At 39.4% G+C, this 22,165-nt stretch overlaps 1 protein-coding gene and 1 non-coding gene across 2 annotated transcripts; both read right to left on the bottom strand.

The window, feature by feature from the left end:
- Positions 1-2,602: 2,602 nt before the first annotated feature.
- Positions 2,603-3,472, bottom strand: LOC112742561 (uncharacterized). The gene is made up of 2 exons (XM_025791805.1): positions 2,870-3,472; positions 2,603-2,785 (listed from the first exon to the last, which is right to left on the bottom strand). Exons 1-2 carry the CDS (start codon positions 3,470-3,472, stop codon positions 2,603-2,605), a joined length of 786 nt encoding a protein of 261 aa, XP_025647590.1.
- Positions 3,473-13,239: 9,767 nt separating this feature from the next.
- On the bottom strand, positions 13,240-13,346 carry LOC112746122 (small nucleolar RNA R71). The gene has a single exon (XR_003174020.1). It is a non-coding gene; the product is annotated as a small nucleolar RNA R71 (small nucleolar RNA).
- Between the last annotated feature and the right edge of the window lie 8,819 nt (positions 13,347-22,165).

The following is a 22,165-nucleotide window of genomic DNA, read 5'->3' on the forward strand; positions in this document are numbered from 1 at the left end:
TTAATATTGCTTTCTTTTATTTATGTTACTTTTATCCCCAATCTGAAGACATTTTTATTCCAGTAGATTTACTTTTCCCCTTTCGGTCTTGGTTAAGAAATCAGTAACTTAGGAGTTATCAAACTCAAACATGTTTGATAATCGTTATCTTTGCTAATTGAATTGAACTTCAATAATCCCAATCTTTCCTTAGGGATTAACTAGGATTTGAGGATCTAACTAATTAGTCACTTGACCTTCCCTTGCTCTAGCAAAGGTTAACTAAGTGGAATTAAGATTCAATTTTCATCATCATTGATAAGGATAACTAGGATAGGACTTCTAATTTCTCATACCTTGCCAAAAGTGTGTTTTACAGTTATTTATTTAAATTACAGTCTTTTACTTACTTTAATTGCAATTTAAATTACTTGTTCCTCACCTTCAAAACACCAATTTACAATCTTCATAACCAATAATAAGAACATACTTCCCTGCAGTTCCTTGAGAAGACGACCCGAGGTTTAAATACTTTGGTTATCAATTTATTTAGGGGTTTGTTACTTGTGACAACCAAAACGTTTGTAAGAAAGGACTTTTGTTGGTTTAGAAGCTATACCTGCAACGAGGATTTATTCTGAATTCTAGACCACGCAAAAGTTCTCTCTTCAAGCATAAACCTATGATTTTGTGTAAAATAAATGATGTTTGATTTATTCAACATAATCATGAAAATTCACTCTAATTACTTACTTATTGTGCAAGAAAGTGCATAAAACCTAATGAAACTAGTGAAAAATGCTTGTAAAACTGACATAAGATGACTTGTCATCAAGTGCTGCTATGAAATATTGTTATTCATTGCTCCTTGATGTTTGATTTTTTCTTTTTCTTTAGCTTAGGAACTTATTTTTTTAATTGTAGCTTAGTGTTCTGTATTGAGACAGCTATTTAGATAAGTTTTAAGTCAACACTCCCGATCCAGTTGGCTCAAGGTGTTGGGTGATAAAGCACCCTACAGACCTACTAACTCAAGCCTCTCCTTAACACATACACACCACAGGTGCTTAGCTTATTTTATTCTGTGGACATTGGTGCCCAGCACCTCTTTGGGTCAATAAGTGCTTTGTCTTAAAGTAGCACTTGATGGTGGACTTTCGGTTGGCGATCCCGGATTAGTTAATCCAAGTTTCCGGGTGATGAAGCACCCCTTAGAACCTAGTTATCCAAGCTTATCTTTGTAAAATAACATCACAAGCATATATAAAAAATCTCAAGCCATTGGTGCCTAGCCTTGTTTATTTCTTTTTGTTTCTTTCTCTTGCATTTTCTTTCTTTCTTTCAAGGAGATTTATTTACTCTGATTTCATATACATCAGCTAAATTCACACTCAAGGAACATTCCAACCCTTCACCTTTATTAGTGACCTTGGTAAACAATCAATCATATACCACCACTGAACCTTATTCTATTTCTTTTCAAATTGGACTATTACTCTTTTTGTTTCATCATTTTCTCTTATTTAATCAAAAGGGGACAAAGCATACATTTAAGGAGGATGAAAATGAAACAAGCACTCCAGATTAGAGCACTTAGATGACACTTAAAAGACAATGAACAAACAGAATGTAAACAAAGGCAAATTGATCAGCAGGGGCACAATTAGACTTCCAATTAAAACACTTCAAAGCAGATGCAGTTAATTGACAATACAACCTCTTGGTATCTTTCTGCTTAATTCTTTATCATTCTCCCTAATTTTTGCATTCTTCCTGGTGATGATGCGTAGCCCTTTTAAGAAGTTGAATGACTTCCTGCAATGATAATGGAAGTTGCTTGTCCCCCAAGCACTTGAAAGATGGTTAGCATGCATGAATGTTTGTAGGCTTTTGAACTTACTTTGGTGTGTGAACACCAAACTTAGTTCCTTGCCAATGTCTGTTATCCAGCAGATTAATCGCATACATGAAACGTTGTGCTTTTATTAAGTAAGCTAGCTATAACTAAAAGTTAAGCAATTGTCAAGCAATTTCCCTGATTATTTTGGAGATTTTGACTCATGATGCTCTTTGGAAGGTCATTGTGTGTTTTGTAAGATCTCAGGTGGAACACCAAACTTAAAGTCACACATTCACCCTTTTTACACTCATTTTGGTGTGCAACACCAAACTTAACTTCTAGCAATACAGGGAAATCTTGACTTTTTATTGAAAACTATGAAAAGAGAGTTACCTCTGGTTGGGTTGGCTCCCAACAAGCACTTCTTTATCATCATTAGCTTGACGTCCTTCATTCTGTTAGGGTGGCTGATGGTCATAATGTCTCAGCTTGTCCCCTCTCACTGTAAGCCTTCTTCCTGTGTTTTAATGGACAATTTCCGCATGCTCCAGTGAGACTATTCCGTTGACCATGTAATACTTATTAGAATGTGGAGATGTTTCTAACTTTTGGTAGATCAACTTCACTTTGTCTCCCTCTGAGAACCCTTCAGTTGGAATTCTCTTGTTTTTCTACCCTTTTACGAACCTTTTTCTTGTTCTTCTTCCCTTTCCTTGAGGATTCTCCTTTCTTGGCAGCAAGCTTTATGTCAGGGGCCTTCTTCTTAGTTATCACTTCTGAAAACTATGTTTGCAATTCTTCTTCAACTCTCTCGTTCTCATGATCCTTCAACTTTTCTTCAGGCTCAAGTTTCTTTTCCAAGAGTGGATTTGTAAGCTCTAGAGATGGTTCCTTTGGCTTCTCCTTCCAATTTAAGTCATCCTCTTCAATCCTCATGTAGTCTTTCCTTTCAACAGGATATTGCATCTCTTTAAAGACATTGAGGATTATTTTCTTTTCGTGTGCCCTCAAGATAATTTCTTCTTTCTCTACATCAATGATGGCTCTTACTGTGGCTAGGAAAGATCTTCCCAATATGATAGAATCGCTTCCTTCTTCATCTAAATCCAGGATCACAAAATCTGCTGGAAATATGAACTTTCCCACCTTGACTAGGAGATTTTCTACCACTCCATTGGGTATGATGAGAGACTTATCAGCTAGTTGCAATGACATTCTTGTAGGCTTCACTTCCTCTATAGATAGCCTTCTCATCATAGACAGTGGCAACAGATTGATGCTTGAGCCTAAATCACATAAGGCCTTATCAATTGGCATGCTGCCAATGGTACACGATATAAAGAAACTCCTAGGATCCTTGAGTTTTGGTGGTAGGCCTTTATGAATCACTGCACTACACTCTTGAGTTAAGATCACAGTCTCTTTTTGTTTCCAACTTCTCTTCTTGTTGATGAGCTCCTTGAAGAATTTCGCATACAGTGGCATTTGCTCCAATGCCTCAGCCAGTGGGAGGTTGATTTCCAGCTTCTTGAAAATCTCTAGGAACTTGGGAAATTGCTGGTCTTTGAGCTCTCTATGCATCCTTTGAGGGTATGGCAGAGGAGGGATATAAGGCTTCACCTCCTTTTTCCGCTCTTGTGGTTGTTCTTCCATGACTTGCTTTCCTTTTTTTAATGTTTGTGGTTCCTCTTTCTTCTTGAAATTTTCCTGATCACTCTTCTCTGCCTCTGTTGGTTCCTTGCTAGCACCTATGTCATTCTCCACAGTCTTTCCACTCCTTAGCTGGATTGCTTTGCATTCTTCTTTGGGATTTGGAATGGTATCACTTGGGAAGGCATTGATTTGCCTTTCTGCTGTCTGCTTGGATAACTGCCCAATTTGTCTTTCCAGGTTCCTCATGGAAGCTTCTTAGTTCTTGTTGGCCAATTCTTGATTCTTTGCTAATTTCTCCATCATTATCTCCAAGTTGGAGATTTTTGGGATTCTTGAGGTGGTTGTGGTTGAGTGTGGGATATTGGTGGTTGGTGGAAGTTATTTTGGTTTAGTTGATGAGTTATTGGGTGGATGATAGGTGGATGTGGAGTAGTTGCTTTGTAGTTTTCTATAGGGATTTTGGTTAGTTGGTTGATGGTTTTGGTGGTTTGTGTTGTGGGAGTTTCTTGGGTTAGAATTTCTTTGCCATGAGTTTTGATTTTCTCCCCACTTCAGATTGGGGTGGTTCCTCTAAAAGGAGTTGTAAGTGTCCCCATGGAACTCATTCTGTCTAGATCCTTGGTTGTGCATATACTGAACTTATTCAGGCTGCTGCTCTTCATAGCTTTCTTTATTTTGTCCCCACACAACTGGTGGTTGGTTTGCAGTGCTAACTACAGCTAGTTAAAGACCATCTATTCTCTTTACCATCATCTCCATTTGCTGTTGGATTTGTTGGTGCATTAATTTGTCTATGCCAAGATAGTGTCTTCACCTTCAAGCTCCAATACACCCTTCTTTGGAGTTGGAGTTGGTTGGTGTTGCCTTTGACGAGATTAGAAGTATCAGTTGTTTGCAATAGTATCTATGAGATTTGGACTTCTTCGGCTATTTTTATTAGCTGTTGTGAGCCTCTTGCAGAGTAATCCAAAGCCTCTTGAGCCTTTAGAGTTAAGCCCTCATAGAAGTTCTGAAGTCTGACCCACTCACTAAACATGTCAGGTGGGCATTTTCTGATCAAGGATTTGTACCTCTCTCATGCCTCATAAAGTGATTCTCCATCCATTTGAGTGAAAGTTTGTACTTCTGTTTTCAGCCTGATAATTCTCTAAGGTGGGTAAAATTTAGCTAGGAATTTGCTCACCAAATCATCGCAGTTATTGATGCTTTCTTTGGGGAATGTCTCCAGCCATTGAGATGCCTTATCCCTCAAAGAGAATGGAAATAACAACAACATGTAGATATCTGGATGCACACCATTTGTCTTGACTATTTTACATATCCTCAGAAAGACAGATAAGTGTTGATTTGGATCTTCAAGAGGACCCCCTCTATAAGAGCAATTGTTCTGCACCAAAGTGATAAGTTGAGGCTTCAACTCAAAGTTATTGGCATGGACATTTGGAGTGAGTATACTGCTCCCACAGTTTCTTGGGTTGGGGATGGTGTAAGAGGCTAGAACTCTCCTTGGAGGTTGGCCATTATCATTGGCCACCTCCTCTGGTGGATTAGGGAGATTATCCTCTATCTCTTGATCTCCCTCTTCTGATTCTTCTTCCCCAATAACTCCTTTTCCTCTTGCCACTCTTCTTAGCCTCAAGAAGGTTCTTTGTGGTTCAGAATCAAAGGAGGTGGATGCACCTCTTCTTCCTCCTGGCATACAACACAAACAAACTAAAAAACAAAAGCATAACACTCTATTGCTAGAGTGAAGTTACAGTTAGCAGAAACGAAATCTCGAACAGTTAGTGAGCTTAACAAAAACAAAGAAAAATTCTTAATCTAGATTATCACCTACTTAATCATTGTCAATCTAAATCAATCCCCTACAACAGTGCCAAAAACATGATGGCAAAAAATTGAATTCGCACAAACTAACCGGCAAGTATACCGGGTCGCATCAAGTAGTAAAACTCACCAGAGTGAGGTCGATTGCACAAGGATTGATGGATCAAACAATTTTAGTTGGGTGATGAATCTAGTTAAGTGAATATTGATGAATTGAGTGAAATTTGATCAACAGAAAGTAAATTGCAAGAAATTAAAGTGCTGAAAGTAAATTAGCTGAAACTTAAATGACAAGAAAAGTAAATTGTTGAAACTTAAAGAGCAAGAAACTAAAAGAGCTGAATCTTAAATTGCAAGAAATGTAAATAACTGAATCTTAGAGTGCAAGAAAACAAAATTGCAGAATCTAAATTGCAGTGAAATGTAAATTGCATGAATTATAAAGGGAAATGGGTGCAGGGGGTCAAATTAGTAGTAAACAATTTAAATTGAAGTGAATTCGGAGAGATTTAAACTAAATAAATTCAAAGAAAGTGATTCATCATGGATTGGAGATATCATAATCCATCTTGAATCAAATGGGCCTCAACTCCATTTTCAATCATATGAGTAGATCTACGGTGGATTGAAATTGATTGGATCCCAATTCCTTAGCAATCCAATCTCTCTAATTACAATCAATCTTGCCAATTCCTTGATCTAATTGTCATGAGAAGAGTGAGAGCACATTCTCTTATCCATAAGCCATACAATCTCTCAAAACCTCAATTCCTCCCCGAATGGTGTTGGTTAAGAGAGTTGTGAAGGATAGAGCTCTAATTCTAATGCAAGTGATTCCCCTTCCGAGGCTCACACAAGCATTCAGTTGAATTAAACCCCCTTCCAGAGTGAATAATTCACAATCAAAATAGAAGATATCCTATAGCTACCCAAGCGGATTGAGAAGAAGAAGAATTTCATTGATTCATTATGATTACAATAGAGCTCCTCCCCCTAATGAATTTGGGATTTTGTTCATCATTGCTCAAGTAAAAACCAGAAAATAGAAAATTGCAGAGAAATGCAGAGGAGAAAAATACAAAGAAAATGAATGCAGAGTTTCCCAATTTGGGTCCCTGACTCCCTAGCCTTCTAAATCTCCCGTTCCAACTAACTTAAACTTAATGCTATTTATACACTTTCTGTATTCAGTCTTGAAGTCTTTGGATTGGGCTTTTGGCCTTTTGTTGAAGCAAGCTAGAGTGGGTCTTAGTGATGTTGAAGAGGGATGCTTGGCAATTAATGTTCAAGATTTGCATGGGTGCTCAATTGCATAGATCTGATATCAACGTTGGGGTCAACGTTTTTAAGCAAACGTTGAGTCAAACATTCCCTTAAAGAAAAATGGATTCTGGGTGTTTTCAGCAATGTTTGACTCAACGTTGGGGCACCAACATTCGACTGGTAACGCCTACGCGTACGTTGAGTCAATTTTTCCATTCCACGCATGCGCGTCGCCCATGCATACGCGTGGTTGGGAAGAAAGTTCATGTCCACGCGTACGCGTCACTTCAAATTTTCCAACTCCAGTTTTCGAAAACTTGTCACGAGCATTGGAGGTAACGTTGGATTGGCAACGTTCCCTCCAACGTTGGCTTACCCACGCGTGCGCGTCACCTACGCGTGCGTGTGGAATGTCAAATTTCCATGCTCACGCCTATGCGTCGCCCATGCGTGCGCGTCGATGCTGATTTCTCCAATTCCAGAAACTTAAGAACTGTCGCAAGCGTTGGAGGTAACGTTGGATTGGCAACGTTCCCTCCAACATTGGCTTACTAACGCGTGCGCATCACCCACGCATGAGCGTCATAATCAATATTTTTAATTCCAGAAAGCAAACTGTATCAAAAACGTTGGAGGTAACGTTGGCTTACCAACGTTCCCTCTAAAGTTGGCACCAGAACCTTGCAGAACTTTACATTGCCTTTTCCTCTAACGTTTGAGGTAACGTTAGTGAGCCAACTTGGCCACCAACGTTACTTCCTCTTCCTCTGCATCTTTCTCTGTTTCTTCCTTGCTTCTCTTCACCTATCATCAACCAAACACATACATTAAAGCCTTGCTAAATTCACAAGAGATTGCATCATTAATAACAATCAAGTAAATTTGAATAAAATCTTATGAAAAAGCACATAAATAACTATGTTTAATTGAATCAAGGGATGCATGAAATTCTAATTCAATTACTTATTGCTCAAGAAAGTGCATGAAACCTAATGAAAAGAAATGAAAAATGCTTGTGACACTAGCCTAAGATGACTTGTCATCATTAGGGCGCAGCCGAGATAAAATACATCAGAAAATGGCCGCTCCAAAGCCAGATCCCAGTTTGAAAGAGGAGTTAGAGTAGAAGAATGCTAGGGTTGTTGACCTTGAAAATAGGGTCTCTGAGATTGAAAAAGAGCTGAAGCTGACCAAGAAAAATTATACGAAGGAAGTAGAAAATGTGAAGAAAAAGGAGGCCGACCTATCCAGTGTAAGTGCTCGGATAATTGAGGTTACGGCGAGCTTAAATGAGATGGAAAAGAGTAAGGAGACGGCGGTGCTGGATTCCTTTATTGAGGGTTTTAAACATGCATCTCTTCAGGCAAAATTTTTAGCTCCAGAGGTTGATTTCACCAAAATAAATCTGAGGAAGATCATTATAGACGGGGAGATGGTCGAGGATGATGGTGACGCCAAGAAAGAGGATGAAAATAGTTAACAACAGGGTTGGTAAACTGTTTTGCTCTTGGAGTGAGCTTATGATTGTTTATGTTTGTAACTTTATTTTTCTGTTGTTTTAAGAAAGGCAATTTATTTTGCTTCTCGTCCCTAAGTGGGTTGTGGTCATGTCAGAATTTGCACCTATTTGTATCTCTTTAGTGATAAATCTACAAGTTTCTTTGATCCCACTCGGTATTCCTTTTCCCTTTGCTTCCAATAGTTGGACCTATCCAGAAAAATTGTCGGCCTACGAATGTGGTTTCGATCCTTTCGGTGATGCTAGAAGTCATTTCGATATACGATTTTATTGCTAGTTTGCATGTGTTAATTTTCTAGTAGTAGAAAGTTTGGTTATGTTGCTTTTTGTTAACCTAGGTATGATAGGTGAATTTTACCTGATTGTGAGTGTGGCTTTGAGCCAATTTGTTTTATCAGTGCTCTTAGCAAAAGCAGGTTATTTTGGTACAGGTAAATATACCATGTGGCATGACTGTTTGTGTCACCTTAACGGTGATTTAATGGTTGTATTTGACAAAGATATAGTGGGTAGAATTTCTTTGTTTTAGTTTGACTGTTTGAGTTCTTGGTTGGTCAAGTCCTATTAGTTTGATGGAGATCGGTTTATGCTTACAATTTCAGTAAAGGCCTAGTAGGCCGATTTTACTGGATAGCGACTATCTGTTTGATGATAATTTCTAAATAGTCGGTTTCAGACTAAAGATCGGATATATTTTTGACTGATAATTTTCGAATAGTAGGATTCGTAGTATAGATCGACTATCTGTTTGACTGATAAATTCTGAAAAGTCGGATGCGGAGTATAGATCAGCTATCTGTTTGACTGATGAATTTTGAAAAGTCAAATTCAGAGTATAGATCGGCAAGATAATATTTATAAATTCATAGATAAGATAAAAGTGAAAAATGCGAGAATAGTAAGTTGATGAAATGAGGAACTTATGCTAAGCTCAAGAGAACCAAAAGAGTGAAGAGGAATGGTAGAAGTTATGAAATGCAACCTATTTATATGAATGGAACTAAATGCAAAATGTTTCTACCTACTTGGTTAAAAGTAAATGAAATTCTCCAAGAATAAATATGATCTGGATTCCACTAATTCAAATCATAAAATAAAGTACAAATAAACTTGCAGGAAGAAAGCTCATGAAAGCTGGTAACAAAGAATCGAGCATCGAACCCTCACCGGAAGTGTATACATTCTACTCACTCAAGTGTTTAAGGTTCGATTCTCTCAGTTCTCTACTAACCTTGCTTTCTAAGACTTGCTCTTCTTCTACCAATCAACAAAAATTTAATGCACAAATACACATATCAAGAGGTCTTTTAAGGGTTGTAATGGGGTTAGGGTCAAGGTAGGAATGTATTTGGTCAAGTGGACTAAAATCTGAATCCTTAATTAACCTAAACTCTCCACCTAACCTAAGACAGTCCATGTAAAACATACAAAACCTAACTATCCATTAACCATGTTTCCCACATATTCATGCATCCGAACTTGAGTACAACTCATATGCATTGCTATCACCATTTACTTTGGGGCATTTTGTCCCCTTTTATTATTTGCTCTTTTTCTTTTCTTTTTCTCTTTTTTTTTTCTTTTTTTCTTCTTTTCTTTTATTTTTCTCAATGCATTCGATTAAGGTATTGAATGCATGAACATATCCTCAACATTCTTTTCACATTTTCATAAAAAGATACAATACCCAATTTCCAAACCAAAAGTTTTCAAACCCAATTTCCCGACACTTAATTCATGAGCACTCTAACTAGTCTAAGCTAACCAAGGATTCAAATTAAGGACATTATTATTTTCTGCTTAGAGTTAGTGATGAGCTAAAGTAAAGAACTGATGCTAGGGCATTTTGGCCAGTTTCACTGACCTTTCCTTTACTGTTTTTAGGGTAGTTTCATGCATTTCCTTAAGAAATAAGCTAGTTTTGGGTAGATATTCACTTACATCTTGATTCAAGCATACATTGTGCACTTTATATGATTTCATGATGATTTTGCATGAATTTAAGGACAAAATTGGATGTTACATTTCCCATGACTTAGACTAGAACTTTGATGCACGTTATTGCTTGATTTCAGGACAAAGGAAGCAAAAAGGAACCACATTAGTGGCTACGTTAGTTACACTAACGTTAACACTAACGTGGAATGGGAGTAACTTACAAAGTTAATGAGAAAAGTGATTGCCAATAACGCTCTTGAAGCCATCATTGCCCACGATAAGAGTCACATTAACTAAGTTAACGTGAACTCTAACGTTGAAGTAAAGAAATGGAGCCAACGTTAGTGACACTTAACATTATTACTAACGTTGGACCAAGATCATGAGTGGCCACGTTAGAGTCCACGTTAACTTAGTTAACGTGGCCTCTAACGTTAAGAAGAAAGGGGGGAGTCAACGTTAGTGACACTCAACATTGTCACTAACGTTGGCCAAAGCACATTAAGCCACGTTAACTCCCACGTTAACCTAGTTAACGTGGAAGCTAACGTGAAGGAACAAAGTGGTCGACAACGTTAGTGACACCCAATATTGTCACTAACGTTGGAAGAACACAACCCCCCAATGAGCCACGTTGACTCCCACGTTAACCTAGTTAACGTGGAAGCTAACGTGAAGAAAGAAGGTGATCGCCAACGTTAGTGACACCCAACATTGTCACTAACGTTGGAAGGAGCCACACATGCCACCATGAGCCACGTTAACTCCCACGTTAACTTAGTTAACGTGGAAGCTAACGTGGATAAGGGAAAGATGAGCCAACGTTAGTGACACTCAACTTTGTCACTAACGTTGGAGATGGCTAGCAAGGCCACGTTAGAAGCCACGTTAACCTAGTTAACGTGGACTCTAACGTGAAAAATAGGGGCAATTTAGAACGTTAGTGACAATTGTAAGTGTCACTAACGTTCTCGAAGGATGGCAAGCCTACGTTAAAAGAGCCACGTTAACTAAGTTAACGTGGACTCTAACGTAGGGAAGGGAGAGGCTTCTCAACGTTATTGGGAAAGTTGAGTCCCGATAACGTGTGCGAAGGACATAGTGGAAACGTTAGTGGCAACGTTTGTGCCACTAACGTTGAGGTTAACGTGGCTTTTAACTTTGGTGAGGAACGTTAGTGAAAAAGGTGATTGTCACTAACGTTCTTGAACCCATATTTTCACTGAACGTTAACACCACTAACTTCCTGAGCCAAAGCCCCTGCCCACTTCACACTTTCTCTCTGCAAGTAAAAGCTAAGCCCAATGAAGAAGAGAACTGCTTCAAACTCAAGATCCAAAGGCCCAAGACTTGAAGAATCAACTAGAAGAACAGAAGAGTAGTATATTAGGAGTAGCTTTGAAATATTATAGGGGAGTTGAAAATTATAGGGAGACTCTTAGCATAGAACTACTCTCTGTATTTACTTTCTCTGCACTTCTAAGTTTTCATCATGTATTCTCCATCTTTGTTTTCATTTTTCAGAGCTATGAACAACTAAACCCTTGTCATTGGGTTAGGGAGCTCTGTTGTAATTTGATAGATCAATACTAGTTTTCATTATTCTTCTTCTATCTTTTCTCTTGATTTTACTTAAAAGCTTTCGATCTTCATCCAATTGAGTAGTTATCTTGAAAAAGAAGCTATTCATACTTGGATCTCTTCTGAACCTTGAAAGAGGAATGAAGAGATCAAGCTAGAAATACTTTCTCATGCTGGACCAAATTGGGTTTGGATGGATATGTGACTATAATCCTCTCAACACTTGGTTTGGGAAATGCATGTGGTATAATCAATGACCATACTTCATCTTTTCTCATGAGCAATTGACTAAGGAATTGGCTATTGATCAAGATTTGAGAGATTGAATTACAAGAAATTGTAATTCAATCACTTAAGATTGCCAAGGAGATCAATGAGTGCATTGATTGAGGAAGAGATGAAAATGAAATTGATCCGGAGAATGCAACATCTCCTAAGCCCAATGAACTCCCCATTTCTGATCTTACCCATTCTCTTTAATTTCTGTTATTTACTTTAATGAGCAATTCCCCTATTCCCATTTACAATTCTGCAATTTACCTTCCGTCATTTACTTTCAGATCTATAATTCTAGCATTTACTTTCCTGTCAATTACCTTCCCGCCATTTTATTTTCTGCAATTCTCAACTCAAATTCTGGATTCGCTCAACTAGAACAGTTCTCTAATTAAAGTTGCTTGATCAATCAATCCTTGTGGGATTCGACCTCACTCTATTGTGAGTTTTTACTTGACGACAAATTCGGTACACTTGCCGAAGGGAATTTGTTGTGAGACAAGTTTTCCGGGCATCAAGTTTATGGCGCCGTTGCCGGGGATTGATTGTGCATCAACAATGATTAGATTGGAGGATAACTAGATTGAGCATTTTATTTTTGTTTGATTTAAATTTCTGTTTGAGTCATTTACTTTCTGTTTTAGATAACTTCTTCCCTTCCCCCTTACTTTTTCTTTGTTATTTACTATTCATCTCAATAACCCACTAACTGTTTGATATATTGCATCACTCATACTAACAGTAATTCTGACAGATATACTTTCTGCACCTATTCTCTTTGCTTGTACTTGTTGGTTGTATGACAGGGAGAAGAAGCGGGGCTTCAACTTCCTTTGATTCTGAACCTGAGAGAACCTTCCTTAGACTAAGGAGGGAGGCAAGAGAAAAATGTGTAGTTGGTGCTGAAGAAGAGGAGGAACACTTTGAGGAATACTTTGAACCAAACATGGAAGAAAACATGGAAAACCATCATGAAGAAGAGGCTCACAACCATGGCAGAGGAGGTCGAGCAAATCATGCTGGGGAGGATAGAAGAGTTTTAGGCTCTTACATCAATCCAAACCCAGGAAACTGTGGAAGTAGCATTCAAAAGCCAACCATCCATGCCAACAATTTTGAACTGAAGCCACAGCTCATCATCCAAGAGGACCCAAATCAACATTTAACCACCTTCCTGAGAATATGTGACACAGTGAAATCTAATGGTGTTCATCCTGACGCCTATAGACTGCTCTTATTTCCATTCTCACTCAAGGATAAGGCAGCCAAGTGGCTGGAATCTTTCCCAAGGGAAAGCTTGACAACTTGGGAAGACGTGGTGAACAAATTCTTAGCAAGATTTTACCCTCCTCAACGAATCAATAGGCTGAGAGTTGAAGTCCAAACTTTCAGGCAACAAGATGGTGAGACTCTATATGAAGCATGGGAGAGGTTTAAAGACCTAACAAGGAGGTGCCCACCAGATATGTTCAATGAATGGGTGCAGCTGCACATTTTCTATGAAGGGCTCTCTTATGAGTCAAAGAAGGTCGTAGACCATTCATCCAGAGGATCTTTGAACAAGAAGAAGACTATTGAGGAAGCCATAGATGTCATTGAAACAGCAGCAGAGAACGACTACTTCTATGCTTCCAAAAGAGGGAACACAAGAGGAGTAATGGAGCTAAACAATGTAGATGCTCTGCTGGCCCAAAACAAGCTCATTACCCAGCAGCTGGCTGACCTCACCAAGAAGATGGAGAGGAACCAAGTAGCAGCAGTCTCCACTTCATCAACAACCCAAGAAGGAGTGAATGAAGAAGCAGAGGGTAGTCAGGAGCAAGCCAACTACATTGGGAATTCACTTAGGCAAAACCATGATCCATACTCCAAGACCTACAACCCTGGATGGAGGAATCACCCAAACTTTGGGTGGGGAAATCAACAAGACCAAAGCCTTGATCAAAGACGCCCAAATCCAAACAATGCAGCCACCCAACACTTCACATCTAGACCATATCAACACCCCCATAACAACAACTCCCCACATTCATATCAAGGCCAGAATAACCCTACTCTGCCTAACCTGTCATCATTTGATGAAAGAATCTCAAGGATTGAGAATCTACTTGAAGGCCTAAGCAAGGAGATTCAAGACAACAAGGTCTTCAAGGAGGAAGTGTGAGCCAGTTTCAAGAACCAGGGAGACACAATCAAGAGGTTGGAATCTCAAGTAGGATATCTCTCTGAGCAAATTCCAAACCCACAGATGGATTCCCAAGTGACACAGAGAAGAATCCGAGAGGTGAAACAAAGAAGGTAAGATGGGAAGATTGCAAGATGGTCACTATAAGTGATAAGGAGACTGAGGACAAGCCAAGCAAGCTGTCAGAATAACTTGAAGATACCTCAGTAGAGGAGGTGGAAAAAGATTACCAAGAACCAGAAATTTCAAAACAGGAGTTGCTGAGACTCTATGCACCTTTTCCCCAACTGCTCAAGGGAGCTATGGAGAGGAGAATATACTCAAGATTTCTTGACTTATTTGCATCTCTGCCTGTGAACAAACCATTCATTAAGACTATCCAACAAATGTCTGCATTCATCAAGTACATGAAGGAGTTACTTCCCAAGAAAAGCTCACTCAAGGGAGGCCAAACTATAGTGATGAACAAGGAGTACAGTGCCCTCATTCAAACGCAGTTGCCTACAAAAAGAAAAGATCCAGGGAGTTTTCATGTCCCCTGTGCCATAGGAGAAACAATGTTTGATAGAGCACTCTGTGATTTGGGAGCAAGCATCAACTTAATGCCTCTATTCCTGGTGAAGAGGCTGCAGATCAATGAGATATTGCCCACAGATGTAGTCATCAGGCTAGCTGACAAAACTCAAAAACAAGCAAGAGGGGTGGTGGAAAACGTGTTGTTAAAGGTGGGGAAATACTTTCTTCCCACAGACTTTGTCATCTTGGACATGGAAGAGAGTCACACTCACCCAATCATATTGGGAAGACCATTCCTAGCTACAGCCAGAGCACTCATAGACGTGGAGCGAGGGAAGCTAATATTGAGGATCCATGATGAACAACTCAGCTTCAATGTCTTCAAACTCTCCCAAGAAACTGACCAAGAAAACAAAGAACCAAGCAATGATCATAACGGGATGCTGACAGAGGAAACAAGCACTGAGGCACCACCAACACATCTGAGAACCCCACTGAATGATGAACAAGGCAAACAGCAATTGTCACAGCTCAAGGAGAAGCTGGAGGAACCTAAACCACCAGAGGCATGTGAAGACAACAACAAAATTCACTTAAAAGAAGAAGTCGCCAAGAGCAGGGAAGCATCAAAAGGGACAAAGAAGAAGGTACCAAGGGGGTGGATGAACAAGAAGATCCCTATGGAAGGCCTCTCTCTAGGAGATAAAGTGATTTCAGCTTACTTCCCAGATATCCCCCCTAATCTCCCCACTGTACCATCTCAGTTACCTAAAGTCTTCACTATCAACAGAGTTCTTTCCTTGGAACATGTAGAGATCATTGATACAACCAATGGATATAAGTCCAAGGCAAGAGGGGAGGACTTGAAGCATTATCAACCACCCTGATGAAGGAGAAACGTCAAGCTAGTGACGCTAAAGAAGCACTTCATGGGAGGCAACCCATGTTTTATTAGCTTTTACTAGTGAATAAGTCAATATTCATAAATTCCAACCCAAACTTGGTGAAGTCCTTATATTGCAGTATATAGTGAAGAACAAGTTTGGTGTTCAAAGCGTACCAAGAAAGCATGAATGCAACAGAGAGCATTCTAGTCTTGGAGCTTTGAACAGAACTTTTCATCACAATGCTTCAAACTAAGTTTGGTGTCACCCCATGGTGCCACCAAAATGCATAAAGGGATACACAGTTAGTTAGTTAGTTGGAGTTCATGAATAAACAATCTAATCTTTTCTTCTCTTTATTATTTTAGCCGTAAAAATCTAAATCGATTTTTTTTATGATATTTCTTACTTTTCTTATTTGATCTTTATAGGGAACGGAAAGGAGCATTGAAAGAGATAGATTGGACAATTAAAGGAAGAAGGTTCGAACACCACAAAAGGAAGGACTATACACTTGTTCTAAAAAGGGAAGTCATTGGAAAATGTTGCCATGCAACATTGAAAAAAAATGGGACCCTTGAAGATCGAGCAATCTCCATCATAAAGTGATGATCCTTGTCCTTTCTACATGCACAACCCCAACCGTCCATCAAACAACCACTCCATCAATCCACACCCTCCATTCACTCACAACCTTTCTATAAAAGTGATCCTTGATTCGTACCCTAGCTCCACACTCCACATCCACTCTTCACACCTAGCCATTTCAGAGCAAAGCATTTCCTAACCATTTAAACACATTCTCCCTCACCACCTTCATTGCACTCAACCCTAAACAACCAAAAGTCTCCACACCCTTGCCAACTCCATACATTAACCCTCAATCATGGCATCTTCAAGCTCTAAAAGAAGGAAGGGGAAGGAACCTATAGAGCAACACCCGTATGATGAAAAGAGATTCAGAAGCTTGCATCATGCATTGCAATACGGGTGGATGGTTGATAAAGAAATCATTTATGAGCTAGGATTTCAAGTTAGGAAAACTGAGTGTCCCGAAATTACAATGAAGGTAGAAAAGAGAAGATGGGAGCTCCTCACTGATCCGGTCATTAAGGTGAATGCAAATCTTATAAGAGAGTTTTATGCAAATGCGGTCCGTTATGATAAGGCAGATGAGTCATATACAAGCTTTGTGAGAGGAAAGATTGTGGATTTTGGCCCCATGAGTGTCATGAAGGCATTAAAACTGCGGTCCATACCGTTTGAAGAAGAGAGTTATCATTCAAGGATGGACAATAACCCTAATCATGATCAGATTGTGCAAGACATTTATGTACCAGGAGCTGACTGGGAAAGATATGCAGATAGGAGACCAAGGTTCATCAAGAGAGCAGATCTTACTCCGGAAGCAAAGGGATGGTTCGAGATTGTAAGGAGGTCCATCCTCCCAGCAGCGAACAACTCGGAGGTGAATCTCAAGAGAGCCACACTGGTACACTGTATACTCAAAGGAGGAGAAATCAAGGTTCATGAACTCATAGCAGAAGGCATTAGAAAAATGGCAGAGAAAAGTGACTCAAGAGGAACGTTAGGTTACCCCAGCACTATTTATCGACTGTACAAGAAAGCTGGGGTGGTGTTTGAAGATGAGGACCCCGTGAGGATAAAAGAGGGCATTCCAATAACCGTTCAATGAATGCATGCCACTGCATCCCCCCTACCTCAACGGAAGCAAAGGAAGAGGACAGCCCCTCAAGTAGTAGAAGGACAAGCCGTAGAAGGGCAAGCACCAACCACTTTGGATATGCATCAATTGCAGGAGGCCATTAGTGGACTATCTCAACAATATTTGGAGAGCCAAGGAGCACAGAGAGAACTTCAACTATAGATGATGGGGCAGCAAGAGGAGTCACTCTCAAGATGGATGACTCAACAAGGGGATTGGCAAAAGCAAATGATGGATCAGCAACTGAGTCAAGGACAACAATGGAATGAAACATTTCACAGGATGGAACAAAGGCAAAATGAGCAACAAGAATCCATCCAGAGGCTAATCAACATCCAAGCACATCAAGGTGCACATATACATGAGATGCATCGAAGACAAATAAAACAAGCAGAACTATTGGACGAGCAAAGGGCATTCGCAGAAGGAGTTTCCATGAGCGAGACTGGATATCATATAAATACTCAAGCCAGGCTCGGTTACTTGGTAGGACAACTGCCTATATTGCATCCAAGAATCAGAAGGTATGAAGAAATGAGGGATGAATTAGCACGAGAAGAAAGACAAAGGGTGGAAGAGAGTCATGAATCAGTAAGAAAGGCACTTGAGGATTGGAAGCAAGCAAGATTGGCACGGATGAGAGGGAATGCAAGAGGACACAAAGAAGACAAACAAGGAGGAAAGCATGGACATCCACAAGAGTAAAAGATGGTGGAGTTCTTTCTTTGGTCCATCTTGTTCTAAGTTTTAAATAAGGAAGATCTTGTATGAAATAGAACTTGCTTCCATGATTAGTTTAAACCTTTTTAAATTTTGTTTTTTTTTAGTTTGTGTGTTGAAGAGGTCTCTGTGTGCTAGTCTCTTTGCCACTGCATCATTTCTTTACTTACTTGTATGCTTGTCCCTTTTGAATCAAATGAAAAGAGAATGATTGTTTTCAAAAGACTAGAGTGGAGTTCATACTAGGGAGTAAGTCCATGAGCTTGTGGTGTGGTCATAAGTTAGCTAAGTTGGTTCAACCATAAGGTGGGAAGACAACTATCTGTCATGAATACTATGCTTGAGACACACCCATGAGACTAGATAAATAAGAAGATCCTAATAAGAAAAAGGGAAAGAACAATCAAAGTTGAGGAATAAAAGAAAAATAGTAAGCAATAAGGCTAGGCACCAATGGTTTTAATCTTGAAGCATGTGTCTGTGGTGCTCCTGTGTGAGGGATCTACTTGGATGAATAAGCTCTTAGGGGTGCCTTATCACTTGGTAACTTGGGTTAACTAACCCGGGATTATCAGCTGAAAGTCCACTATCAAGAGTAACCCTCACTACAGAGCATTTAGTAACCCAAAGAGGTGCTGGACACCAAGGTCTCAAGAAAAGAAAATACATACACTATGTGCCTGTGGTGTGTATGTATGGGGGATAGACTTGAGCAAGTAAGTCCTTAGGGGTGCTTCAACACCTAGCACCTTGAACCAACTGGTTCGGGAGTGTTGGCTAAAAGCTTATTTTAAAGAGTTGCCCCCTTGCAGAACACTTAGCCTAAGAACACAAATAAGCCCTGAAATAACAACAAAAGGATCAATGAATAAAAGTCTCATGGGATGCAATCAAAGTGAGTGTTTTATGACAAGATAAAGGTCTGAAAGCCAGGAATGAACCTAAGTTGCTATGCATGAAACCACCATAAAACCAGGGACATGACTTCCACAAGAATGACTCATTTCTCTTGGCATTCCATTCATCATTCTCTTGTTCCAGTACTTGCTTAGGGACAAGCAAGCTTTAAGTTTGGTGTTGTGATGCCAGGGCATTTTGGCCAGTTTCACTGACCTTTTCTTTACTGTTTTTAGGGTAGTTTCATGCATTTCCTTAGGAAATAAGCTAGTTTTGGGTAGATATTCACTTACATCTTGATTCAAGCATACATTGTGCACTTTACATGATTTCATGAGGATTTTGCATGAATTTAAGGACAAAATTGGATGTTGCATTTCCCATGACTTGGACTAGAACTTTGATGCACGTTATTACTTGATTTCAGGACAAAGGAAGCAAAGAGGAACCACATTAGTGGCTACGTTAGTTACACTAACGTTAACACTAACGTAGAATGGGAGTAACTTGCAAAGTTAATGAGAAAAGTGATTGCCAATAACGCTCTCAAAGCCATCATTGTCCACGATAAGAGTCACATTAACTAAGTTAACGTGAACTCTAACGTGGAAGTAAAGAAATGGAGCCAACGTTAGTGACACTTAACATTATTACTAACGTTGGACCAAGATCATGAGTGGAGTTAACGTGGCCTCTAACGTTAAGAAGAAAGGGGGGGGAGGGGGAGCCAACGTTAGTGACACTCAACAATGTCACTAACGTTGGCCAAAGCACATTAAGCCACGTTAACTCCCACGTTAACCTAGTTAACGTGGAAGCTAACGTGAAGGAACAAAGTAGTCGACAACGTTAGTGACACCCAACATTGTCACTAACGTTGGAAGAACACAAGCCCCCAATGAGCCACGTTGACTCCCACGTTAACCTAGTTAACGTGGAAGCTAACGTGAAGAAAGAAGGTGATCGCCAACGTTAGTGACACCCAACATTGTCACTAACGTTGGAAGGAGCCACACATGCCACCATGAGCCACGTTAACTCCCACGTTAACTTAGTTAACGTGGAAGCTAACGTGGATAAGGGAAAGATGAGCCAACGTTAGTGACACTCAACTTTGTCACTAACGTTGGAGATGGCTAGCAAGACCACGTTAGAAGCCACGTTAACCTAGTTAACGTGGACTCTAACGTGGAAAATAGGGGCAATTTGGAACGTTAGTGACAATGGTAAGTGTCACTAACGTTCTCGAAGGATGGCAAGCCTACATTAAAAGAGCCACGTTAACTAAGTTAACGTGGACTCTAACGTAGGGAAAGGGGAGGCTTCTCAACGTTATTGGGAAAGTTGAGTCCCAATAACGTGTGCGAAGGACATAGTGGAAACGTTAGTGGCAATGTTTGTGCCACTAACGTTGAGGTTAACGTGGCTTTTAACTTTGGTAAGGAACGTTAGTGAAAAAGATGATTGTCACTAACGTTCTCGATCCCATATTTTCACTGAACGTTAACACCACTAACTTCCTGAGCCAAAGCCCCTGCCCACTTCATACTTTCTCTCTGCAAGTAAAAGCTAAGCCAAATGAAGAAGAGAACTGCTTCAAACTCAAGATCCAAAGGCCCAAGACTTGAAGAATCAACTAGAAGAACAGAAGAGTAGTATATATAGGAGTAGCTTTGAAATATTATAGGGGAGTTGGAAATTATAGGGAGACTCTTAGCATAGAACTACTCTCTGTATTTACTTTCTCTGCATTTCTAAGTTTTCATCATGTATTCTCCATCTTTGTTTTCATTTTTCAGAGCTATGAACAACTAAACCCCTGTCATTAGGTTAGGGAGCTCTGTTGTAATTTGATGGATCAATACTAGTTTTCATTATTCTTCTTCTATCTTTTCTCTTGATTTTACTTGAAAACTTTCGATCTTCATCCAATTGAGTAGTTATCTTGAAAAAGAAGCTATTCATACTTGGATCTCTTCTGAACCTTAAAAGAGGAATAAAGAGATCAAGCTAGAAATGCTTTCTCATGCTGGACCAAATTGGGTTTGGATGGATATGTGACTATAATCCTCTCAACACTTGGTTTGGAAAATGCATGTGGTATAATCAGTGACCATACTTCATCTCTTCTCATGAGCAATTGACCAAGGAATTGGCTATTGATCAAGATTTGAGAGATTGAATTACAAGAAATTGTAATTCAATCACTTAAGATTGCCAAGGAGATCAATGAGTGCATTGATTGAGGAAGAGATGAAAATGAAATTGATCCGGAGAACGCAACATCTCCTAAGCCCAATGAACTCCCCATTTCTGATCTTACCCATTCTCTTTAATTTCTGTTATTTACTTTAATGAGCAATTCCCCCATTCCCATTTACAATTCTGCAATTTACCTTCTGTCATTTACTTTCAGATCTATAATTCTAGCATTTACTTTCCTGTCAATTACCTCCCCGCCATTTTATTTTTTGCAATTCTCAACTCAAATTCTGGATTCGCTCAACTAGAACAGTTCTCTAATTAATGTTGCTTGATCAATCAATCCTTGTGGGATTCGACCTCACTCTATTGTGAGTTTTTACTTGACGACAAATTCGGTACACTTGCCGAAAGGAATTTGTTGTGAGACAAGTTTTCCGTGCATCAAGAACAAATGGGGTTAAAAAGGCTCAACATTGGTTTGCAAAGGATAATGAAAGGGTAAGGCCATGTGGGTATGTGAGCTATAGTGAAACAAAGGCCTCAATCAAATAAGTTCATGCATACATCAAACAATGGAAATACAGAATCAAGCAAGACGAAGATCACAATTTTAAAGAGAACAACACACACAAAAATAAAGTATTGGTTGATAAAATGCAACCAATCAAATAGGCTCAAAATCTCACTAGTTTTGTGTGTTCGAGCTCTAAAATCATGTTCCAAATTAAAATCTTCAAACAAGTTCAACAAAAAAGTTTAATTCAAATTAGTAAAATGCTATAAAATAGTTTCTTGGAAAAGAATTTATCATTTCAACCAAGTAGTGGTAGAATATGCACAAAATCCAACAAACATGCAATTAAACATGCAAATGCAATAAATAACTAATTAAGAAGGGTAAGAATCGGTGTTGAGAAAAGAAGGTAGCTAACCCACGGAAGTCGGTATCGACCTCCCCACACTTAAAGATTGCACCATCCTCGGTGCATGCTAAGATATGCAAGTGGACGGGTGGCTACAACTTATGAGTTTCTTGAACGGATTGTGCAGATGGACTTGTCTGTTATCCCATTTAGAAGCTTTTCCTTTCACTTCCTGGTGGCCATCCTGAAAGAAGAGAAAAATGAAGAAAAATAACCTACAAACAAAGATATGA

The sequence above is a fragment of the Arachis hypogaea genome, chromosome 14 (genome assembly GCF_003086295.3).
Source record: "Arachis hypogaea cultivar Tifrunner chromosome 14, arahy.Tifrunner.gnm2.J5K5, whole genome shotgun sequence".
NCBI lineage: Eukaryota > Viridiplantae > Streptophyta > Magnoliopsida > Fabales > Fabaceae > Arachis > Arachis hypogaea.

What these genes read in the sequence shown, in the direction of transcription:
- LOC112742561 (XM_025791805.1), bottom strand. Translation starts at nt 3,472, where the DNA reads ATGGAAGAACAACCACAAGAGCGGAAAAAGGAGGTGAAGCCTTATATC. An exon ending in GAAGATCTTTCCTAGCCACA is followed by an intron (nt 2,786 to 2,869) that starts GTAAGAGCCATC and finishes GTCTTTAAAGAG; the next exon opens with ATGCAATATCCTGTTGAAAG.